The sequence below is a fragment of the Zalophus californianus genome, chromosome 4 (genome assembly GCF_009762305.2).
Source record: "Zalophus californianus isolate mZalCal1 chromosome 4, mZalCal1.pri.v2, whole genome shotgun sequence".
NCBI lineage: Eukaryota > Metazoa > Chordata > Mammalia > Carnivora > Otariidae > Zalophus > Zalophus californianus.
In genome coordinates, this window is record NC_045598.1 from 143,887,524 (window position 1) to 143,907,800 (window position 20,277).

Below are 20,277 nucleotides of genomic sequence, written 5' to 3' on the forward strand. Positions count from 1 at the left end.
AGTTTACAGGGTAAGGAGAGTGCCTGCACAGGGTGCTACCAAGCACTGTATTGCAGCCTGAACAGGATGAGAAGGGACCTTCACGGAGAAGAGTACAGTTCACGGGAGAAGACACTGAGAATATGATATTTGAGTAGGTTAAAAATGAATAATAGAGAAAGTCACATGGATTTTGGGGCAAAAAAGACCAATATTTTATTTGATAGTGCAAATAAATTATCTTTGTGTGTTATAGTCTTTTGTTACTTTATGTAGAAAGTATGAAAGGAATAAAACTAATTACAGCTTAAAAATCTAATGGATCATTAATATTATTTTCAAAAGAAAAATAGTTTTGGCAGCAGGATAGAAATTGGAATGTGAAGGGTATCATTATCTAATACATGAGAAAAATTCTACTTTTACAAAACCAGATGATGCTACCAGGAAATCTTACACGCCACTGGTCAGCATTTCTTACACATATGAGAGGAGCTAGGATTTCCACTCCCTGCATAGGTTTAGTGTGTCACCCTGGTCATCCACTAATGTTGAACATTCTGTTTTTTGTTTTCACTGAAAGATGTCTCATTTGGACTGCCAGAAAGAGAATGGGGTCATTAGTTATTCTACAGTGTGAAGTTATCCAGCAGATTATCTTTATATGAGGAATAATAATGTCAGGGAAACCTCAGCCCCTCAGCCACTGCATTTAATCCTAAGGTTTGCTTTACACTGGGAGTCATCACAAGCATGATTCCCAAGTGATTGCCAAACTATCACAAATCTCCAAACAAAAACAAAAGTAGTTTTATATAGTATTTATCACTGTAAAACTGATATTATTTGGAGACTAAAGTAAAAACAAAAGTAACGAGAAAGATACTTATGTGCCTGCTGAATTACCAGGATTTGAATTATGTTTAGTTAGTTTTTATTCATATATGTTTGCTGAAAATGAATAATTGATGTGACTTACTCTCTATTACATTGTTTATTTGATTATTTTATTAACTGTAACATGTACTGTCCATCATGTTGAACAATTGGAAACTTACTATTTTATGTGAAAGATCATATTCCAGAAGAGAAATAAGTTGCTGTATATTATGTCTTTAATATTTTTATTATGTGATACAATGTATGAACCAAATTCATTATCACTTGAATTTTTTTGACTATACATAGGCCATAAGGTACTATTACAGGTTTTGATATGAAGAGCTTATATGTTAAGTGGTGCTCTCTTATTTTTGCTTAAGAAATCAGTTTTTATATTCATGTGTTTGTGTCCTTCTAAGTTATGTAAAATATAATAGATGAGCAATCATGTCCTTCTAAAATGTAAAATATCCTTTTGAACTTGATAACTAGAAGCTTTTTGGAAGACTCTTAGTAAGATAATTGTTGGCTTTTAATTTTTATGTACATTTTCTATAAACACTCAACGTAAATGTAGACCTATATTCACTCATTGTGTTCATAATTTAAATTTGAAAACAATAAAAACAAAAATGATGTTATACGCAGAAGAAATGGAATAATAATTTCAGTGTGACATAGTAACACAGAGATCATGTTGAGCAAGTCTTTATTTAAAAAATGCAGAACCATTCTAATTTCATCCCTCTGTTTCTTAGTTGTTTTCTATTTTATAAAATGGAAGTGTTATGAAGATACAAGAATACCTGGAAACTCTGTGTGTGAATTTATATAAATATAATTAAGTTATTTATGTACTTGATAATTATCCATTATAAGCTACCATAGAATTTTATTTCAAAACCTCTATTTGTCCTTGAAGATCTGACTCTGTATTCATATCTGATGCTTGGCTCAAACAAGTTATCGCATCTCTTTTTGTCATGTGCCTGTTTAACACCTAGGCCTTTGTTTTTCTAGCTGCCCACAGTTATACATGTTCAAGGTTTGCTTTGATTTTTAAATCTAGTAGTTTGAATCACAGTACAGAATACTATATAACTAAAAATGTATTGGCACATTTAATCAATCGAGTCTTATTTTCTTATAGGACGATGTCAAAAATGAATATTTGCAAAGGGAACAAAAAAAGGAATGGAAAAATTTCAAGGTACAGCACTGCATATTGCAACAAAATATATAGAATAACTAATCTTCTTTCATTATGGTAACCTTTATTAAATTAGTGGTAACTTTTTTCAGAGAGGACGACTATTAGGGAATACAATTGTAATAAATTGATGTTAAAGAAAACAGTTTTACTGAAAAAAATATTGTTTAATTCTTTGTAGCTTAAGTAATTAAGCAATAATTGAATTACTAAATTAAAATTATTAATTCTTTATAGCTTAGTACTGTCTTGTAAGAAACATGTAAAATAAATTTGTAGTAATTCCATTTTTTTTTCCAATTTAGAAGGAAGATTATGCATTAAGTACCTACTCTGTGCTAAACAATTTATATATGCTGTATCGTTTAACTCTTTAACTACAGTTTTTCTTATTTTATGGCAGAGGAATCTAAGGACTGTGGAGATTAAGGAACTTGTTCAAATGACAAAGATAGTTAGTATAACTGCCCAGTAATACAACTTGGGTTTGCCCAGTTCCAGAAGCAATGAGTTATTTTTAATTTTATGTTTTTTTCTGTGAGGAGCTATAGCATGAAGTTGGCAAGTGAAGATAAAACTATCTTTATTTTGTAATATATATGCCAAAGGAAAAATTAGTGACTATTGATGATTTTCACACTGCTACGGAATTAATCTAATTTTTTGGCACATGAAAATTTGACTCCCAGAATCATTATCATTATTATTATCACCATCATCATCACCACTATCCCCACCATCACTTATCCAACAGTGGGTGAAACCCTTTAAATATCTCATTTGTGTACCTCTTTAGTGAATTTAGAAACAAAAAAGAAATAGCTCTGGAAACTGTGGGACAGCTAAGACACATAGTCTCCAATATATGAAGAAACTTTTAAAACATAGCATAAGGAAATAAGACAATGCATCATCTTTTATGGTAACAACCTCTCTTTATTTTTCTGGTTAACATGATAGATTAATCTGGTATGAGACACAGCATAATTAATAGAAAGTAAAAATAACAGGCAGAAATTTTAAATAGGGGCATTTTATTTTAAAAAACTCTTAATACTGTATAATTTAATCTCTTTTTTTAAACTTATTTTACTTAAATTCAGTTAACATATAGTGTATCATTAGTTTCAGATACAGAGGTCAGTGATTCATCAGTTGCATATAACACCCAGTGCTCATTACATCACGTGCCCTCCTTAATTCCTATCACCCAGTTACCCCATCCCCTGTAATTCGATCGCTTTAACTACTGTTATTGTTTTTCTTATTTTATGGAAATAAATAGATAGAAAAAAGGGTAAAGGTCTTCAAGCAGCTCAATCTTAGGCTCTGGATCTAGGACACCATAGGTGAGCAGTGCACAACTACTACATGACTTTAAGCCCAATATGTACTTCTCTTTTATGTTGTAGGCATGTATGGTAGGGTAGGAACACTGACCCATTTAGTAAGAAGTATGTCAGAAAAACTTTCCAAATATTTATTTCTATTAAGAGAAGAACAGTGAAGCCAAGAGTGGGATGAATTCCCACATCAAAACACTACTTCCCATAGCCATCTGCAATGATGAAGGCTTTGGCAGAGTGACAGTTTGCTCTTGCTTTGAAAAATTCCTGTGTTCTTGATAAGCTAGTTCTTATGAGTTTGGTCATATTCTTGTCAGTTTGTGAGCACTAATTTAGCTCCCACCGGGATTTGCATTACTCCAAATATTATAATTTACTAAAGATTAGGTATTTTTTTCTTTTAAGTTCAGGTTCTTTCCAAAATAAAATCTGATCATTTCTTTAACACTATACACAAAAATAAATAAATAAATATTTAATACTTTCCCATTATTCCCTTAAGAAAATCAAATTGGGGATGCCTGGGTGGCTCAGTCGCATTAAGCATCTGCCTTCGGCTCAGGTCATGATCCCAGAGTCCCTGGGATCAAGTCCCCGCGTTGGGCTCTGTGCTCGGTGGGGAGCCTGTTCTCCCTCTGTCCCTGCCTGCCACTCCCCCTGCTTGTGCTCTCTCTCTGACAAATAAATAAAGTTGGTGCAGCCACTCTGGAAAACAGTATCAAAAAGTTGAAAATAGAGCTACCATACGACCCAGCAATTGCACTACTTGGGTATTTACCCCAAAGATACAAATGTAGTGATCTGAAGGGGTACATGCACCCAGATGTTTATAACAGCAGTGATTAACATAACATAATAAAATTTTTTAAAAATCTTAAAAAAAAGAAATACAAATCTGTTTTTGAAAATTTGCACGTGATTTTTTAAGAACTTTGCCCCTATGAAAATCTCCTACCTTAGTGAATTTCTTTCAATTCCCTAAAAGGCCATTCTCTGTATTGTCTGAAACACCTTCACTCTAACTGATTTGTAACTGATTATTGTCAGTTTCACTACTAGATTGGAGTTTCAAGAAGGGTGAGATAATGACAAGCATAGTGCCTATTACCTGATGAGAACTCACTAATTATAAAGAATGAATGAATGGTAAACATACTACGAGAGATGCTTTTACTGCTGAAATAGCCTAGAATAAAGCTGCCCTAACTTTGTTGATGTCTTCCGAAATCTTGAAAGGAGGAATCCCTGGAAAATCTGGGAGCTCAAGGACCTTCATCCCTGCTGTCAGACACACTTTCACCACATATTTAGAAAATGATTCATGAACTAGATGGATGTGTAAGACTCTCAGATTTATTAAAGGAACAATTTATCCACAGAGCAATCCACAGAGTTATATCTGATGTTTGTTGCTTTTGTCCCAAGTAAATTAAGATTATTTGCCAACTGTGCAAATATATCTGCCACAGGAATTCTTGTTGAAAATGCCCTGTTACCTATCATTTGATTATTGTTCCTATCAAGATGTCTGTTCTAGAGCCAAGGAGTTGTTGTGGAACTCAACCTTGATTTCCTTTCTTCCTATAATGTATATATCAAGGAATATTGAAAAACCTAGGCATTTTTTTTAATTTCACGAGAGTGAACACATCAGATTTCAGTCTACAGGCATTATACATATACTAACAAGAAGAGATTGTGAGCTTTCATATTCATGCTTTCTAGCTTAGCGGCCTTAAGCAGTATGGGTGTTCTATAGATATTTTCCCACTGAGTCATAAAAACTGGAACTAAAAACCAATTGAAAGCGTATGGAATGTGTTAATCAAGGTTTAACAAACTACTCCCCTCCCTCAAACAAAACCAACCAAACCAAAAACATTTGACTTGTAACATTTGCCAGTTTTCATGGTGTAAATATCCCCATCATTGCCAGTTTCAAGCCCCCAGTGTAAGGTCACTTTAAGTATAGTTGGGAGAGATGCACACAATTGGCCCTCTGGGAATTGGCCCCAGAACACAAGTGGTTCTTGATGTCTGTGAGATTATCCATTTACACAAACCTGATTTAACAACTAGGCCCAGAAAAAAAATGTGGCTTTTAATTTTCAACTTACAGAGAATAATGGAAGTGATGAGGAAATTGGGAGTCCTTCCACCAAAACTGGTTGGAGGGCTGGAATCAGGAAGGATGAGATAGCCCCTTAACAGTATAATGGAAGATTAAGTAAAAAGTAAAAATTTGAGGGGAAATAATCATTTTTCGGTATGAACTAACAATAACCAAAAAAAAAAAATTCTAGATTTGCCATATATTCTTTCTGGTTCTAAGTTAACTTTTTAGTGAAAAATGTTTGGCATCAATTCTTATTTATATTGTTCATTTTGACAATATATCCCAGGCAGCCGTGCCACCTGATCTCCCTGCAATTCCTGTCTATAGTCAAACCTCTTCGCGATTTGAACTCCTAGAATAAACATTCAGCTTTTTGTGCTTAATTTTCCCTCCCAAGGTTTTTCCCTTCAGACCATTCTATTCAGTTTAGCTTTCTTACTCTTCCAGCACAAATTCTACTGTGGCTTTGTTCTTTGTGTTTTCCCCTCAATCCTCTTACCCAAATTGAGATCCTAGGACTCCCTCAGTCACAACACCCATCACTCTCAGTTGAACATTCCTGATTGCCCCTAGCTCCCACTGGTAGTCTTTTTTATGGTCTGTAATTTACAATTAAATACATGGTTATATACTGAACTATTATTTGCTAAATATTTTGTACATGTGTCTTCTTCTCTCTTTTAAAGTATATATTAAGGTACTTGCAAATAGATACTGTGCAAAACAGAATAGTGTTGAAAACATAGGGAAACTTAATAAATAATGTTAACTGAAATGTAGAACTGGAAAGAGTAGTTTGATAGATGCCTTTATCAGATTTTACTTTCATACCTTAAGGTATTTTAATCCCTTTAATAGTCTTAACCAAAAATGATATTAAATAATAGTTGCAATCTATATATTTCATTCAAATTTATTCTCAGAATAGGGATTTTTTTGTTTTTGGTTTTTAGTTAATCTAATCATTTGGAATAAAATAATTTTATTTTTTTACTTCTATTTTTTTACTTTCAAGTTTTTATTTAAATTCCAGTTAACATATGGAATAAAATAATTTAAAAAGTTACGAATCAGAGTGGAATTGTGAGCCAGAGTAGAAATTCATTTTAACATAAAAAAATAACTGAAGCAAATAGAAACATTACAAAAAATTTAAATGAAATCACATTTCAAAATATCTGAAGTAGTCACTCCATATTAATTTTCAAGCTGTATTTAGAAATTTTTAATGTTAATACTCAATAGGTCAAATAAAAATCCAAATTATGGACTCAGCTCTGGTCTATAATTACAATTTTCATGGGTTAAATGGTTTTATGAAGTTTGCAGAAGGGGTCCAATGGTCAGAGATTGATTTTAATGGACATATTAAAAGATTAATGGTATTTGTTAGTTTTTAAGGCTTATTTTAATTAGTCTTTATACCTCAGCATCTTGAATTAATCTAAGAATATTAACTGCTTATTACTTTCAAGAAGAGCAAAACTGACTATACTGCATATCTCCAAATTGTGCTGAAAAAGCACAACTCTTAAAAAAAAAACAAAAAATAACTCCACTAAAATACTCATAAAGAAAACAAAACAAAAAATTCTTCCTCACTTAGGTTATAGCCAATATAAGTTATTTCTTCTCCTTAAGTCCAGAGCCAAAAACACATAATTCTTTGGGGCAAAAAAAACCCAATTTTAGGTAAATATAAATGTCCAAATGCACTAGCTGCATATATATTTTTTATTATTGACACATGTTTAAATCAGCATTCATACCAGTTTCTTTGGCCCTAATATCATGCCTCTACTCTATCCCTTCAAGTGAAATTAAATACCACTTAGTCATCTCTTCTGTAGGCTATATTTGATTAGTTCCCTCAGTTCCCCTTATAAATTCTATTTTCCTTTTTTAAGATTGTTTTGTTGCTCTCTTTTGGACCCTCAATGATTAACATAAGACCACTAAATTAAATTTCACTTCTTATGCCTAAGTTTCTATGTACCAAGTTATTATATTAATTGACCCGATGCTCCAGGCTAGTCTTCATGAAATGGAATACATTATTGAGAAGTGAAAATCTTTTTCTCATTATAACAACTATTGGTTGGTTGATCTTTTTGTTCCAAAATTCATATTTGCTTATTCTTCCCACTGAGATTAATAGGACAAGAAATATTAATTATTAATCTGTAACATGTATCTATAGCTTTTAAATGGAGACCTCAAGCTTTTTTTAATTTTTAATTTTTTATTTTTTTTTGCATCTTTCTCACTCTCATTTCTCTTTGAGAACATTGTCTCATTATTTGAAATTCTCCTCTGTTTATCTTGTCTAGCTTTTAAGCTCCTTGAAGGTAAGTTCTCTTGTTTACAGAGCTATGTCCAGAACTAAGCACAGACATGACAGGCCTTCAGGAAGCATTAGTTCAATGATGACAATGAATGAATATCTGGATAACTCAAATGACTCATTATCTCTTGACATGTAAAAAAAGAAGAAAAAAATTCATACAATTTGTTAATATTTATCGAGCACTACTCTGTGACTGGCTAAATAATCAGGAGTAAACAGAAATGAAATCATCTCTAGCTTTTGTGGACCTTCTGGACCTCTAATGGAAGATACAAAAATTACAGAAACAAAGACACAAATAAGTATACACATAATATTGTAAGAAGTTTTCTAAAGGATGCTGTAAAGGAAAAAAAAGATTGGCATGTGAGATAAGATAGGTTTATTTAACAGTTTTTCCTTAATTTATTTGAATTTGCTTTACTATCTTGTTTAAGACTAAGCCAAAATCCTTAGTTATATAGTTATATTGAGATAATTTGTGATTTTTGATGCCATTCTGTTTAGCACTTTTGATCATCCTTATTTCGTTTTTAATTTGTCTGTATGAGTATACATATATCAGGCTCAATAAATTTTTTGTAGGGACAATTAACCATATGAGTTCTACCTGTAGAAAAATAATCATAGATCTCAGATTCATCTATTTTTCTATCATATTAAAACATCTTTCAATTCTGGGGTGCCTTGGTGGCTCAATCAATTAAACGGCTGACTCTTGATTTTGGCTCAGGTGTCGATCTCAAGGTCATGATTTGAGCTCTGCACTGGGCTCCACGCATGGAGGCTACTTAAAAAAAAAAAATCTTTCAATTCAATACTTTAAGATTTATTTACCAAGGGTAACTATATATGAAATACCTTTCTAGTTTTAATTGTTCCTTTGCTATTTATGTTAATTTTGTGCAATATACATAGTAATGTCTTATCTTGTACACATACAGTTTTGTAATTTTTTCTTTAATGTATTACTTCAGGAAATATCCATGATGCTTAATATAAAGATATATATATTTCTTCAGACCAATTATAATTCCAAAGTTGTTTAAAACAGCAGCTAATGATATAGCATCTGTCTAAATTGTACATAGGCCAATTGCAAATATTACATTCAAAGGCCTAGTGTCCATTTATCAGTGGTAGGAGAATGGAAATTCAGTGATGAGATTCAGGACAGCAGGGCAGAAGAGCTAAATCAGTTACTGTTAGAGAGGCACTTCATATAAAATGGAGAGCATATCATTATCACAGGTCTTGGAGAGAGAAGCCGGGTTATCGAGCCCCAGTGGAAAAAAAAAAAGGTTTAAAGTCCATGTAGGAAGACAATATTTTGGCACTTCTTGTTTGGTTGGTTGTTTTTATTTAGAAATCCAAGCCAAACATAGAGTAGGAGGGAAAAGTTGACAGATGATATTATATATATGTATATTACATACAATATAATTGTATGTAATTGTATATAATATACATATATGTATGTACGATATATATATTGTATATACATGTATATGTATATATAATATACACCTGTATATATATGTATGTATGTATATGGAGGATTCTGCATGGGGAAGGCTAAGCCAGGCCACGAATGGATTCTCCTGTTACGCACAACTTGCGTTTTAGAATTCAAGATGTATGCCTTCAAGCAAAGAGTAGGAAAGGAACTTGGTCTCTGAGACACACAATAATTTCTCAGGTACCAGAAGAGACAAGTAGGTCCACAAAGTACCACGAACAGAGTGTTCACATCAACAACAAAAGTACTTTCTCATCTCATCCTCATGGTGTACTGAGATACCCATGTAACCAATAAAAGGCACAAGGTTTGTAGGTACCACTTTATAAAATCAGGATTATGTTTGGCCTGGTAATTACAGCAGGAGACAAAGTCTGCTGGGTAGACTTTAAATTTCTAATAATTTTTTTTGTTTCAACTTTACTGAGTTATAATTGACACATAAAATTTAAGATATTTTAAGTGTATGTCGTGGTGATTTGATATGTTTACATTGTGAAAAAATTCCCCTATCTAGTTAATTAACACACCTATCCCCTCACATTTTTATCTTCTGGTGTGTGTGAGAGAGAACGTTTAAGCTCTATTCTTTTAGAATTTTTGTATAATTTAAATTCTACAATACAGTGTTGTCAACTATAGTCATCATGTTATACATTCATCCTCAGAAATTATTCATCTTATAGCTAAAAGTTTGTACCCTTTTACCAAACTCTCCCTCTTTGTCCCACCCCCAGCTAACCACTTTTCTACTATCTATTTCTATCAGTTTGATTTTTTTAGATTTCACATATAAGTAATGTCATACAGGATTTGTCTTTCTCTGTCTGACTTATCTCACCTCACTTAATGCCCTCAAGGTCCATCCAGGTTGTCACAAATGGCAGGATTTCCTTCTCTCTCATGGCTGAAGGATATTCCATTATATATACATACCACATCTTCTTTATACATTTATCTGTTGGTGGATGATTAAGTTGTTTCCACATCTTGGCTATTATGAATAAGATGTAAACATAGGAGTGCATATATCCCTTTGATATCTTGTTTTCATTTCCTTTGGATATTTACCCAGAAGTGGGATTGCCAATCATGTGGTAGTTCTGTTCTTAATTGTCTGAGGAACCTCTATATTGTTTTCTAGAGTGGTTGAACCAATTCATATCCCCACCAAGAACATCCAAATGTTCCTTTACCTCTTCATCCTTGCCAACATTTGTTAAATCTTGTCTTTTTAGTGATAACCATTCTAACAGCTGTGTGGTGATATCTCATTAATTTTGATTTGCATTCATAATGATTAGTGATATTGAGCATCTTTTCAAATAGCTGTCAGCCATTTGTACATCTTCTTTGGAAAAAATGTCTATTCAGGTCCCCTGCTCATTTTTAATCAGATTGTTTTATGCTATTTAGTTGTTCTTTATAATTTTGGATATTAATTCCCTATCAGATATATGATTTGCAAAGGAATAAAAGGCATCTAAATTGAAAAAGAAAGATAAAACTGCCTCTAGTTGCAGATAACATAATATATACAGAAAACCCTAAAGATGGCACACAGAAAAACCTGTTAGAAGTAATAAACAAATTCAATAAATTTGTAGGATATAAAATCAACATACAAAAATCAGTTGTATTTGCATACACTAATAATGATTGATCAGAAAAAATATATTGAGAAAACAATGTCATTTACAATTGCATCAAAAGAAATAAATTTAATCAAGGAGGTGAAAGATCTGTACACTGAAAACTATAAGACATTGATGAAAAATTGCAGAAGATACAAATAAATGGAAAGACATCCCTACACATATATTGGAAGAATTAATATTGTTAACATGTCCATGTTACCCAAAGCAATCTATAGATTCAATGCAATCCTTGTCAAAATTCCAATAGCATTTTTCACAGAAACAGAACAAACAATCTTAAAACTTATATGGAACCATAAAAGAGCCCTGCCCCTGCCCCCTGCTCGCTCGCTCTCTCTCACAAATAAATGAGTCTTAAAAAAAAGATTATATGTATTTTCATGGACTCATACATACAGGCATATATATAGCTATAATATTATGCATACATTTTTGTTTTAATTTTGTCCTACTATGCACTTAATACATTTGCCTCATGTATTTTGAAGATAAAAAACATAAGCTAAGTTTGTAAATAAACTAATTTCCTGAAGAAAAAAGTCATTTGTCTCCCAATGATCACTGATTTTCCCCATCTTTGTTTACATGAACTTAATATTATTCTTGAGAATCCAAACACAACTGCCTTGCTCTCCTACACTTTCCCATATTTATCTGTAGGTGAAACTAGTCGTCATAGCTGGACTACTTTTCTGATGCTGAGCTTGACCATTTCTCAACTGCTGCTTTTGATAAAAAACATAATCATCTGGGAAATATAAATGCAGTTTCTGGAGAGAGCTGAGTTCTTCTGAGAATGATTGCCTGGTGGGCCAAGTTCTGTCATCCAAACCTGACAGGCAGTTCACACTGGAATACATGTTCAAGGGTGTGGGAATATGCAGACAGATTTTATCCTTTGTGTTTAACTTGGCAGTCTTTGTCCTCACTGCTCACTGCATTGTTTTAGAACAATGACATCTTCTTACATGATTCATATGACTAGGTTTTTAATAGAAAAACCTGTTGGTTTTCATAAGATTTGGGAAGACAAGGATGGATAGGGAGGCTGTTACAAAGGTTTTGTCCATTTTCAAACCAAGCGATAAATTTAAAAAGCTCTATGTCCAGTGTGAATCACAAATGGAGAAGTGCTGAAATGTGTTCAAATTAATTTTCTGGTGCAATGGAAAAACACAAGCACTGAAATATCAGCTTCTGCATTTTCTCTTTTAGCTCCCCAGAATTTCTCTTTTTAATTTACTGTCCACTAAACTCATTAATTCCAAATCCTTTCTCAGCTTTGTTGCCAAACATGGTTATGTTATCCAGATAAAGAAAAATACTGTAAGAAAGAATCAGGTTCTGATACAACATAGATGAAGCTTGAAGACATTATGCTAATTGAAATAAACTAGACACAAAAGGACATCAATATTATCTGATTCCACCTATATGAGGTGCCTTAACAGTCTGATTTTGTTTTACATTCATAGAGACAGAGGTGGGACAGTGGTTACGTGGGGCTAGAGGGTAAGCAGAATGGGAAGTTATTGTTTAATGATGCAGAGTTTCAGTTTGAGATGATACAGAAGTTTTGGGGGGTGGATAGTGGTGATGGTTACACAACAATGTGAATGTACTTAATGCCACTGAACCGTACACTTAAGAGGGTTAAAATGATAAATATTATGTATATTTTACCACATTGAGAAAAGAGAGAGAATAAAGGCATAAAACAAATGAAAACATTTTAGACTGTATTCTAATCCCCTAATTTTCAAGAAAGAAAATTTTTCTTTTTTTCCATCTTCTCTGTCTTGATAATTAAAACTTAATGGCCTTAATTGAATAAGTACTAACACGCTATGTTACCAAGTCTAACATAACAGCAACAATAAATCAACAAAACCTACTGTGAGTTTTCCTAAGACTTCACTCTTTAAATAATGTATATCTAACAAAGTAAATTAGTAAGAATAAAAAGAACAATCTTTAAAAAAAAAAAAAGAACAAGATGAATGTTGCCAGCATCAATTTTCCAACTTCCAGCTCCATTGTGTTTATAATGGGGCTTTCATGGAAAAATATTTGTGATCAATCCAGAAAAAGAGAAGATACAGAGAATGGTTTCTATGTGGCTGGAGGGCACTGAAAGAATGAGGGTCATTTGAAGAGCTTCTTGAAAGTTTTCCAAAGAAATTGGAATTTTATATGTTCCACAAGAAGAGAACCTGTGCCAGCTTCCCCACATTACCCAGTGAGGTGGCACGCTTCAGAGAGAATATCTTTGTGGTGAACCTAGAGATGGTAGACCACAGTGTTGTCTCACAAGTGTCAGAACTGCCCAAGGTTAAGGGATAAGTGGATTTAAAGCACAGCATACCATTAGTGACCATGCAGAGAGATCAGATGTTCTTTTTCAAAGACTTAAATTTATTAGACCCACAATTCTGAATAGAAGTGATATCTGAACGTGACAAAATCCAATTTCTCATAAGTCCAGAGAGTGAAGTTTTGGAGTGGTAGATTAAATCTAACTTAAAAAAATAAAAGGATTGTTACTTTTTTGACTCTATGGTAGAGTAAATTTTAGGGTCATTAAATGAGTTTACTTTTTCTTGAAAAAAAGTTATTAAACTTTAAAAAAAGTTCTATCTTATCATCTTGATGTCTGATAATACTTTGAAAAATAGATTTATCTTATTTGGAAATAAGCCATGAAATTTATGAAATACCATCTTAAGTTAGCTGCCTGCAAAGTCATAAATATGTTTGATGCTAAAGTGCAGTAAATTTCTATTAGACTAGTATTCTTTTTTTGGTATTATTTTCCTTCTGTCCTATGAATTGTTTTTTACCTGGCTTTACTGGTCTTCCTTGTTTTTATTTCTCATTTTATTGTAAGTTAACTCCAATAATTTTTTAAAAATATAGCAATATAGGGGCACCTGGGTGGCTCAGTTGGTTAAGCGTCCTACTCTTGATTTCGGTTCAGGTCATGATCTCAGGGTCGTGAGATCAAGCCCTGAGTCAGGATCCATGATCAGCATGGAGTAGGCTTGGGATTCTCTCTCTCTCCCTCTCTGTCTACCCTTGCCCCCACTCACACAAGTGCCCACTCTCTCCCTCTCTCTCAAATAAAAAATGAAATCTTAAAAAAAAAAAATACAGCAATATAAATAAAAGAAAAATAAGCAAACATAAAGCAGTTTGAACTGATTTCCTTCCCAAATATTGTATCTGTTGGTATCTGCTTCTAGCAACAGTCTGATTTATATTCTCTGTATTTATATATTTCTCTGACATTCTGCTATCCTTTTAGTCAATGCTTTTCTTCCTTTTTACTTTTCAGTCATTATTATCAGATTATAAGTTTGCGAGTTTTTTTTTAGTTAAAAAAATTACTTAAATGAGATTGTGCTATATTTAGTACTTTTCTTTTTGTAGCAAAAAAAAGAAGAGTAAATTGGATTTAAGTCTGGACTTTACCACTTTTGAGCTCTATGACTCACAGGTTATTTAACTTCTCCAAGCTTTAATTTGGGATTTCTCAACCTATGGAACACTGGTTCCTTATGTTCCATATGTTCAGATCTCAATGAAACAATTCATATGATGATATATTTCCTATTTTTATTATAAATCTATATGTTACTGCTGCTTGTTACTTTCAGTGTTAATAGAAAAATTAATATAAATATATCTTGAACAATTTGGATTATACTTTTAATTATCTGTTTACTGCCCTGAGATTCATTCTCTGTTTCTAATTGGTATTGTCTTATGAAAAAAATTATCCAAGTTTTATGAAAAGAAAATTAATGACTTTAATATGTAATTTTTTTCTTTGTACCAATTGAATGGAAAATAATCATAGGATGTTAAGTGGAGAAAAAAAGTTTTTTAGTCCTCCACAATAAGAAATGTGGTATAAAAATTAAATTTGCTGCACACAATAGTATAAGCATCTGAACTAAAAACAAACAAAAAGTTATGCTTTAACAATAGATACCATATTTAATTTCTGAAGCCTGATATAGTCAGCTTAACTATATGATCTTTTAAATTAAATTAATGTCAGCTTGAATATTACTGATTACATAGTTGTTTCATAGACATTTGTTTTAATAGTTACAAAATATTTATGTTCCAACAATTAAATCTAATTTTATCATTATATATATATTTAAGTAACATGTTATGTAATTATTTACATCAGCCCTGGAAGTCAACTAGGATTTTTTTGTTAAAAAGTACCTTAGTGTCCTCATCTAAAAATCAACCAAATACTCCCTTTCAGGGTTGTTGTGAGAGTTAAATGAGACATAATAAGCAAGCTACACAAACTCATTCCTTTACTTATTTATAAATATTACTTACTCCCTATGGCTTTTATTTCATTCTTTGTTTTCATAAGTAAAGTCAATATGAACAAAACCAAATGTAGAAAGAGATGTTTTTAAAATATTAATGCCATGCTCCAGATTAGGCTAAATTTTGGCATGATACAAATCCCCCAAGCCCTCAGTGACCTTCAGCAACGAAGGTTTCATTTCTCACCCCCTTGCCCAGCATAGGTTGACTGTATGTCTGCATTTTGCTGGGACTCAGAGGGTTGCTCTCACATGGAGAAAAAAAGGAACTGTGTAGGAAACAGTGGCTTCTGAAGCTTCTTCTTGGAAATGGCACCTCATGTCTTCTGTCACTGTATTGACCAGAGCAAGTTACACGGCCACCTCTGGCATCAGCGGGGCAGAGAAGTCTAAGCATCTTTTAAGGAGGGACACTCACATGAGGAGTTTCTAAAGAAAGACATCAAATATTTACATGATAATACAAGCTATTCCAGTTATTATAAGAGTTTATAATCTTGGCAAATGATAATAATAGAGCAAATCATCCCCTTGCTGTCTTATAGCAGTAATGGGAAGATAAACTTTTAAATGACATATAAAAAGAGTTTAAGGATCTCAAAAAATAAAAAGCATGCTTTATAAATCAAAAGTTATAATTTCTCCTCAAATCCTTTTTTTTTACTTTAAAAAATAATTAGCTCCATTGAGAAATAATTTATAGATATGAATGTTGAGTTTTATTTAATAGAAAATTACGTATAGATTATATTTTTCTAGATTTTACTTAGGTGAAAATTCTACCTGTTTTAAAAGAGGTTCTTTTTTGTTGTTTTTCTCTGGAATTAATGCTATGCATTCTAAGTTTCAAAGTTCAGGGATGATAAGATTAATTACTTTTAATAATCTTTTCTTTCTAGGATAAAACAATGAAAAACTCCTTGTATTATAATGGAATTATCCCAGGCTTTGGAAAATGGGACCATTGCTGGACCAGCATTCCTAGGAATCTCAAGGATACTCTAGTCAGTTATTAAAGATACCAACTCATAAGAATCTGGGGATTTCAGCATGGATTATTAATTTTTTTTGTTATTCATTTGAAACCTCTATAATGTTCTATTCAATTACCTTATAATTCTATTTCTTCCTGCAGACCAGCTTCCTACTAATTTATTCATATAAATTAATTCCTACTAATAAGTTTATATTGGACAACTGAATTTCCTTTCTATTCTTTTTTTTTTTTTTTTGCTGGATTTCTCTTTATTAGGGTCTTGTATCACAAAAGGAGATAATATCTTCCATAACAATTTTTAGAGGACCAAAGACTTTTTAATAATATTTCTGACATCTAAATCCAAGTTAACATATTTAATTAAATACCATACCTTGGCTCATTAATTTAGGTGTAAAAATGAAACAAAAGTAGGAAGTTTATTTTTGCTTTTCAAAACCTATGAAACAACAGGTTTATTACCATTTTAAACTTGTTTGCAGAGTACAGCGAATTTTCTATGCATTATATAGTACGTAAAATGACTCAGTCCATTTGGGCTTCTGTAATGAAATGCTACAGATTGGATGGCTTATAAACAAGAGAAATTTATTTCTCACAGTTCTGGAGGCTGGGAAGTCCAAGATCAAGTTGCCATTATGGTCATGTTCTGATTAGGATCCTTTTTCTGTCCACAGCCCTCATTTTCTCCCTCTGTCCCCATGTGGTGGAAGCAGCTAGGGAGCTCTCTAGGATCTCTGTAGCATGCATGAAGCTATCCAGTTTTCCCAACACCATTTGTTGAAGACACTGTCTTTTTCCCATTGGATATTCTTGCCTTCTTTGTCAAAGATTAATAGTTCATAGAATCATGAGTTCTCTATTCTGTTCTATTGATATTTGTGTCTATTTTTGTCCCAGTACCATACTGTTTTGATTAATACAGGTTTGTAGTATACCTAGAAATCTGGGATTATGATAGCCCCAATTTTATTCTTCTTCAAGATGGCTTTGGCTATTCAGGGTCTTTTGTGATTCCATACAAATTTTTGGATTATTGGTTCTAATTCCATGAAAAATGTTGTCGGTATTTTGATAGTGATTGCATTAAATCTGTAGATTACTTTAGGTAGTATATGCACGTTTTAACAGTATTTGTTCTTCCAATCCATGAACATGGACTATTTTTCCATTTGTTTGTGACATCTTCAGTTTCTTTCATCAGTGTTTTACAGAGTACAGGTCTTTCACCTCCTTAGTTAAGTTTATTCCTAGGATATTTTCTTATTTTATTATTTTTGGTGAAATTGTAAATAGGAATGTTTTCTTTATTTCTCTTTCTGCTACTTCATTATTAGTGTATGAAAATGCAACAGATTTCTGTATACTGATTTTGTGCCCTGAAATTTTACTGAATTCATTCATCAGTTCTAGTAGTTTTTTGGTGGAGTTTTTAGGATTTTCTATATAAAGTATCATGTCATCTGCAAATAGTGAGAGTTTTACTTCTTCTACCAATTTGGATACATTTTATTTCTTTTTCTTGTCTGATTACTGTGGCTAGGGCTTCCAGTACTATGTTGAATAAAAGTGGTAAGAGAGGACATCTTTGTCTTGTTCCTTATCTTAGGGGAAACACTTTCAGTTTCTCACCATTGAGTATGATGTTAGCTGTATGTTTTTCATAGAAGGCTTTTATTATGTTGAGGAATATTCTTTCTCAACCTACTTCATTGAGGGTTTTTATCATGAATGGATGTTGTACATTGTCAGATGTCAAATGTGTATTTTGTCAGTTGCATCTATTACAATTACCATGTGGTTTTTATCCTTTTTTTTTGTTGATGTGATGTATCATGTCGATTGGTTTATGAATATTAAACCATTCTTGCATCTCAGGAATTAATCCACTTAATTGTATTGTATAATTTTTTTAATGTATTGTTAGATTCAGTTTGCTAATATTTGGTTGAGGATTTTTGCATCTATGTTTATCAGAGGTATTGGCCTGAAGTTCTTTTTTGCAGTGCCTTTATCTTGTTTTAATATCAGGGTAATGCTGGCCTCATGGAATGAATTTGGCCGCTTACTGTGCTCTTCTATTTTTTGAAATAGTTTGAGAAGAATAAGTATTAACTATTTTTTAAATGTTTGGTAGAATTCACCTGTGAAGTCATCTGATCCTGGCCTTTTGTTTTTTGGGAGTTTGTTGATTACTGAATCAATTTTTTTGCTAGTAATCTGTGTGTTCGACTTTTCTATTTCTTCCTGCTTCAGTTTTGGTAGGTTATATATTTCTAGAAATTTATCCATTTCTTCTAGGTTGCTCAATTTGTTGGCATATAATTTTTCATAGTATTCTCTCATAATTCTTTGTACTTCTGAGATGTCAATTGTTTTTTCTCCTCTTTCATTTCTGATTTTGTTTATTTGAGTTCTCTCTCTCTTTTGTTTTTATTTTGTTTTGTTTTGTTAATGAGTCTGGCTAAAGGTTTGTCAATTTTGTTGATCTTTTCAAAGAATCAACTCCTGGTTTCATTGATCTTTTCTATTGTTTTTTGTTTTGTTCTGTTTTGTGTTCTCTTTTCTTATTTTCTATTTTGTTTATTTCTGCTCTGATCTTTCTTTTTCCTTCCTTCAACTGGTTTTAGGTTTTGTTTGTTCTTGTTTTTCTAATTCCTGTAGGTGTAAGGTTAGGTTATTTGAGATTTTTCTTGCATCTTGAGGTGAGCCTATATTGCTATAATCTTCACTCTTAGAACTGCTTTTGCTGCAGCCCAAAGATTTTGGACCATTGTATTTTTATTTTCATTCATTTTCATATGTTATTTGATTTCTTCTTTGATTTCTTGGTTGAGTCATTCATTGTTTAATAGCATGCTATTTAACTTGCATGTATTTGTGTCTTTCCAGATTTATTTTTTGTGGTTGATTTCTAGTTTCATAGCATTGTGGTCAGAGAAAGATGCATGATATGACTTTGATCTTTATGAATTTGTTGAAACTTGTTTTGTGCACTACTATGTGATCTATTCTGGAGAATGTTCTATGTGCACTTAAAAAGAATGTGTATTTTGCTATTTTAGGATGGAATGTTCTGAATATATCTGTTAGATCCCTCTAGTCCAATCTGTCATTCAAAGCTCCTGTTTCCTTGTTGATTTTCTGTTTGGATGATCTATCCATTGATGTTCCTGGGGTGTTAAATTCCCCTACTATCATTGTATTACTATCAATATATGTATTTATGTTTGTTAGTAGCTGCTTTTTGTATTTGGTGCTCCCATGTTGGGTGCATAAATATTGACCATTATTATATCTTCTTGTTGCATTGTTCCCTTTATCATTATGTAGTGTCCTTCTTTGTCTCTTGTTACAGTGTTTCTTTTAAAGTCTATTTTTTCTAATATAAGCATTGCTACCTTGGCTTTCTTTTCACTTCCATTCGCATGATAAATGTTTTCCATCCCTTCACTTTCATTCTGCATGTGTCTTTAGGTCTGAAATGAGTCTCTTGTAGGTAGCATATAGATGGGTCTTGTCTTTTGATTGGTGTGTTTAGTCCACTTACATTCAAGGTAATTATTGCTAGGTATGTACTTATTGCAGTCTTATTACTTGTTTTATGGTTGTTTCTGTAGTTCTTATCTGTTCCTTTCTTCTCTTGCTCTATTCTCTTGTGGTTGCTGGCTTTCCTTAGTGATATACTTGGATTCCTTTTATTTTTTGCATACCTATGACTGGTTTTTGATTTGTGGTTACCATTATGTTTCTATACAACATGTTATGCATAGAACAGTCTATATTAAGTTGGTGGTTGCTTAAGTTTGAACCCATTCTAAAAACACTAAACTGGTGATGAATTCCTTTAACTTTTGTTTATCTGGGA

At 32.3% G+C, this 20,277-nt stretch overlaps 1 protein-coding gene across 3 annotated transcripts in view; it reads left to right on the top strand.

Annotated features, from left to right (window-relative positions):
* CNBD1 (cyclic nucleotide binding domain containing 1) overlaps nt 1-16,434 on the top strand; it is a 433,866-nt gene extending 417,432 nt beyond the window's left edge. For all 3 annotated transcript variants that reach the window (XM_027571402.1, XM_027571412.1, XM_027571422.1), the window contains 2 exons: nt 2,012-2,071; nt 16,312-16,434. In XM_027571402.1, the coding sequence (XP_027427203.1) occupies nt 2,012-2,071; nt 16,312-16,428 (177 nt within the window). In that variant the 3' untranslated portion in view covers nt 16,429-16,434. The remainder of the gene's footprint in view (nt 1-2,011; nt 2,072-16,311) is intronic.
* The last annotated feature ends 3,843 nt before the right edge of the window (nt 16,435-20,277 follow it).